Here is a 527-nt window from a genome sequence, read left to right on the forward strand (position 1 = left end):
GGGGGGGGGGGGAGAAGTGACAGTTGTGGCAGTTGGATCTCTGTATATAATAAGAAATAATAGATAAAAAGGTGCGGGAATTTCAGCCGCCACTTTCTAGTATAGGGTCAATGGCGGCTACTACGCAGCTCTCATCACTTCCTGGAGGAGGAATCTCAAGAGGTCAGATGGAAAGAAAGCAAGATTGCATGATGGGACGGGGGAAAGGGTTATCTGACTTTTAGTGCAGGAGGGTCCATCTCTTACCTGCAGCTCTCGGGGGTGGGCTTGGTGTACCCCTCTGTGCAATGCTCCCACACAGCATTGGCCAGACTATTCCCGATAGCCATCATCACCATAGTCAGCTCTACCGGCCAGTCGTCCAAATCCAGAGAGCGCACGCGAGACAAGTGCGTGCCGAGATTGCGGTGGATGCCGGAGCACTCTATGCACATCAACGCTCCCAGGTTCAGACTGGCCCAGTCCGGATCTGAAACACAACAACAGACAATCATCCTCCTAGAACCCAGCCATGGAGAACCTCCTAC

The 527-nt window shown here is 52.8% G+C and overlaps 1 protein-coding gene across 1 annotated transcript in view; it reads right to left on the minus strand.

The window, feature by feature from the left end:
- The window catches only part of LOC108803708 (arf-GAP with GTPase, ANK repeat and PH domain-containing protein 3-like), a 1,067-nt gene extending 583 nt beyond the window's left edge, over positions 1–484 (minus strand). The window contains exon 1 of the mRNA XM_018575529.1: positions 247–484. Coding sequence (XP_018431031.1) covers positions 247–434 — 188 coding nt within the window. The 5' untranslated portion in view covers positions 435–484. The remainder of the gene's footprint in view (positions 1–246) is intronic.
- Between the last annotated feature and the right edge of the window lie 43 nt (positions 485–527).

Source organism: Nanorana parkeri, unplaced genomic scaffold, assembly GCF_000935625.1.
Source record: "Nanorana parkeri isolate BGI_ZX_2015 unplaced genomic scaffold, ASM93562v1 scaffold4068, whole genome shotgun sequence".
Classification (NCBI taxonomy): domain Eukaryota; kingdom Metazoa; phylum Chordata; class Amphibia; order Anura; family Dicroglossidae; genus Nanorana; species Nanorana parkeri.